Consider the following 4,508-nt stretch of genomic DNA (forward strand, 5'->3'; position numbering starts at 1 on the left):
ACTTTTTGAGTATAATGCCTCTATAGTGACATTAAAAAACAAATTTTAAAAAAAAGAGCCCTGGCAGGTGTGGCTCAGTTGGTTAGGTATTGTCCTGTCCACAGAAAGGTTGCTAATTTGATTCCAGGTCAGGACACATGCCTGTGTTGAGGGCCCAAGCCCCAGTCAGGAAGCATGCAGGAAGCAACCGATCCATGTTCTTCTCTCATCGATGTTCCTCTCTCTCTCCAATCTTCTCTAAAAATCAATAAAATACTTTTAAAAAGAAGACACATACTCCTTTTTATGTTTTCAATATATTAAAAAGTAACAGTATAAAAATGCTATAGTTATTAAAAAGGATCCAAATATATCAAGGAGTGAATTTGTATAAACAAGCTCTACAATTAAAGGGAAACATCTTGATACATAAAAGTTTTAACAGGATTTAAACATTTTAAAATCAGAAAGTGTGTAAGATTTAACTCTTTCAAATGTTCAAACAGAAAGACAACATGTACAATCCCTATAATAAAACGTGTCCTTGCACACATACCCTGGGCACTTTAAAAATTGTAAATTTTTAAAGTTTGAGTAATAGAGGCAGCACTTAAAGGCTTTGTGAACCTTTTCCCAAACAAGCATACTTTCATAAATCATTTTATCTGACTCTGCATTTGCATTTTTGTTCTTCCTAAAAAGGAGAATTTACGCTAACACTGAATTTTTAATTAAAAGGAAAATACATTTACAGATATTTAACTTCCTGAGTGACTTCAGTTATTCAGTCAAACATGATTTAATGAGAAAATTCTAATATTTTAGAATGAAATAGGAAGTGTAGATTTACACTTGATATCCAATTAGGGCAAAACTCAAAGAGCATGTCACAGACCTTATACACCTACATTCTCTATGAAATTAAACAATATGATTATTCTCAAACTTTATCAATAATCTTTCTCAAATGTTAGTGAAACGAATCATTGAAATTACATTTTCTCATTTGTTCACAAAATACTACTGTATTTTAGACTACCAACTTGAATGTTTTCTATTATATACACAAAATGTGATTCACTAATAAGCAGGTTCTTGCAATACAATAGAGAATAGATCATTAAAATATTTGCTTTATGATACAACCAATACATATAACACGTGCCTTCCTCAATTTCTAAAACGATTAGAAATTGCTGAACTTTCTTTTGCGCATTGAACGCTTTCCTCTTCATGAAACCCTGAGGTGAAAGGTTATTAATGTAAAAACAGTAATCACAAGTCTTCTCATTTCTGTATTAGACTATAGATAGCTACATGTTTTAAAAATTTATAAAGAAATGTGGGATCTTATAAAACTGCTCTGTACAGTTTTAACAAAACATTTCCAGACCAACTTAGTCCAAAGGGCCTAGGATGACCCTATAAAAACAATGTCCTTTGAACACTTGTTAGTTTCGAGATGAATGCCACTTTCCAGCTCTACTGCTGTCTCTTCTGTTATCGTGGTCATGGCTCCAGCCATCGTGATTCCTGTCTTCATAGAAGTAATCATCTCTGTGTCCTCTGTAATGCTGCTCACGGCTATAGTGTCTGTCTGCTAGGTAGGGATGAGAACTCTGCCTGGCTTTACGCAGTGATGATGGTGTATCTTGACGCCACTGGGAGCTTGAAGACTGGTTATAACTATGATTATGTGACTGAACTGATGCGGAAAATCCTGATTGATCAAGATGTGGAGAACCAAATTTCCCGCCATATGACATCTGTCTCAAAACGTTGTTCATCTGAGGTAAGACAAAAAGAAGGAAATCTTAATTGCAAACATTTCTACATATCAAAGCCAATGGTTAGTCACAGTTAACTAAACTAATAATGATAGAAAAGCAAAATCACTCTTGCCTAGATGGATCTTTATTTAAACATAGCTAAAAGTAGTACAATACAATAGCTTAATTCACTCCACTGTACAGCTACAGGATATCTGTACGTAACTACTACTCCTTGCCCTCATGGAGACAGCTTAGAAGGGAAGAAATTCTACAAAATGACTATAATATGGATCACTATGTGATGAACATATAAAGAGCCAAGAGCTCAGTATCATTAGGAAAGGCTTCAGGAAGGTGGCATATGATCTAGGTATCAAAAGCATGAATGGACTATTTTTAGAAAATTGTTTTAAGGTGGTAATTATGCCAAGGAAAGAAAACTGCACAAACAAAACAAAGCAAACACACAAAACAAAACAAGGAAATACTGAATGGGTTCATAGAATAGCAAATAAATTCTGACTGAAACAGGTTGAAGATCTCCTAACCAGTAAATGGACAGTAAGGCTAGAAAGATTTATTTGAATTACAAGATGAAGTGCTAATAAGTTGGCTAGAAAATTCTGATTTTATCTTGCAAACACTGAAAAGTCACATCACCAGGAAGATAAGCAAAGCAGAATTATATTAAATGTGAAACGGTGTGTGAGATGGACAACTGAGGATAAAATGGAGACATGTACTAACTGCCTAGGCGAGTAGTTCCCAAATTCTATGTGTGAATACACATTAGCCAAAGATGATTTTCTTTAATGGCCTACAGCAAAATGAGACAAATAAAATGTATATAAAAGTTAATTCCTTTATATCGGTCTCAAAATTTTACTTTATTTCACCATTATATTTTGTAGACCTATGAAATTCAAAAGGGTAGGGACCACAAGCCAAAACTGATTTGGGCAAAGAAAATAAAAAGAAATGAGTGTAAGAAAAAGAAAAAAAAAAGGAGTTGGCAACTGAAAGGAAACAAAAATGAAACATCTCATGGAGATATTACAGAAAAAAGGGGAACATTCAAGGGGCAGCTAGTTTAGAAGACTACAGTATATTAAAGTATTAATATTCAGTATTAAAGAGAGTATGTGATTTTAAAAAGTTGCTCAGCATAGGGTTGCAAGAACAAGAATGAATTTCGAGTATTTGAAACACACACACACACACACACACCAACTGAAGAAACAAAAAAAATGTGAAATGCAACTCTATCTTTCTTCAATCCTTAAATATGTATTTCAGGCCAGTGAAAACTAACATGTGTGATCAGGAGGTCATGGTTCGATTCCCAGTCAGGGAAGAAATCAAGATATCTTGAAACAAATGAAAATGAGAACACAACCCAAAATCTATGGGACATAATGGAAGCAGCCTTAAGAGAGATATTCATAGTATTTCAGGCCTACCTTAAGAAACAAGAAAAATCTCTAACAACCTAATTTTATATTTAAAGGAATAGAAAAATAACAACAAAGCCCAAAGTGAGAAGAAAAAATAATAAAGATCAAGTCAGACATGAACAAAATAGAGTTTAAAAAAGAACAAACAAAAGATTAATGAAACCAAGAGCTCATTTTTTGAAAAGACAAACAAGATTGACAAACCTTTAACTAGACTCATCAAGAAAAAAGAGGACCCAAATAAATAAAATCAGAAATGAAAGGACAAGTAACAACTTACAACACAAAGGATTGTAAGAAAATGTTACAAACAACTGTATGCAAGAAATTGGACAGTCAGGATGAAATAGATAAATTCTTAGAAGTATACAATCTTCCAAAACTGAATCCAGAATAATCAGAAATCTGCATAGAGAGATTACAACTAATGAAAGTGAAGCAGTAATCCAAACCCCACACCTGCCAGAATGGCTACCATCAATCAACAAACAACAAGTGTTGGCGAGGATGTGGAGAAAAGGGAACCCTTGTGCACTGCTGGTGGTAATGCAGACTGGTGCAGCCACTGTGTAAAAATAATATGGAGTTACCTCAAAAAAATAAAAATGGAACTCTTATACCCAGCAATTTCACTTCTGGGAATGTATTTGAAGAAACCGGAAACACTAACGTGAAAAAATATATGCACCCCTATGGTTCACTGAAGCATCATTTACAATAGCCAAGATTTGGAACCAGCCCAAGTGCCCATCGTTAGATGAGTGCATAAAACAACCTGTGGTACATTTTATGCAATGGAAATCTTACCCTTTTTGACAGCATGGATGGACCCGGAGAGTATTATGGCAAGTGAAATAAGCCAGTGTGAGAAAGACAAGTACCATATGACTTCATTTGTATGTGGAATCTAATTAACAAAATAAACTACCAAACAAAACAGAAACAGAATCGGAGACAGATATCAGAATGATAGCTGTCAGAGGGGAGGGGAGTTGCGATGCTGGGTGAAAAGAGTAAAGGGATTAAGCGAAGAAAAAACAAACTCATAGGCACAGACAACAGTGTGACAATTATGAGAGGGAAAGGGGGATGATTGGAGACAGAAGAGAGTAAAGGGGGCATAAAACGTGATGGAAGAAGACTTGATTTGGGGTGGTGAAAACACAATACAATATATAGATGATGTTTTATAGAACTGTATACCTGAAACCTATATAATTTTATTAACAAACTAGAGGCCCGGTGCACAAAAATTTGTGCACTCGGGGGCAGGGGGGTCCCTCAGCCCAGCCTGTGCCCTCTC

At 34.9% G+C, this 4,508-nt stretch overlaps 1 protein-coding gene across 1 annotated transcript in view; it reads right to left on the reverse strand.

The window, feature by feature from the left end:
- Positions 1–280: 280 nt before the first annotated feature.
- RBM7 (RNA binding motif protein 7) overlaps positions 281–4,508 on the reverse strand; it is an 11,029-nt gene continuing 6,801 nt past the window's right edge. The window contains exon 4 of the mRNA XM_014539428.1: positions 281–1,766. Within this exon, the coding sequence (XP_014394914.1) occupies positions 1,431–1,766 (336 nt within the window). The 3' untranslated portion in view covers positions 281–1,430. The remainder of the gene's footprint in view (positions 1,767–4,508) is intronic.

The sequence above is a fragment of the Myotis brandtii genome, unplaced genomic scaffold, assembly GCF_000412655.1.
Source record: "Myotis brandtii unplaced genomic scaffold, ASM41265v1 scaffold105, whole genome shotgun sequence".
NCBI lineage: Eukaryota > Metazoa > Chordata > Mammalia > Chiroptera > Vespertilionidae > Myotis > Myotis brandtii.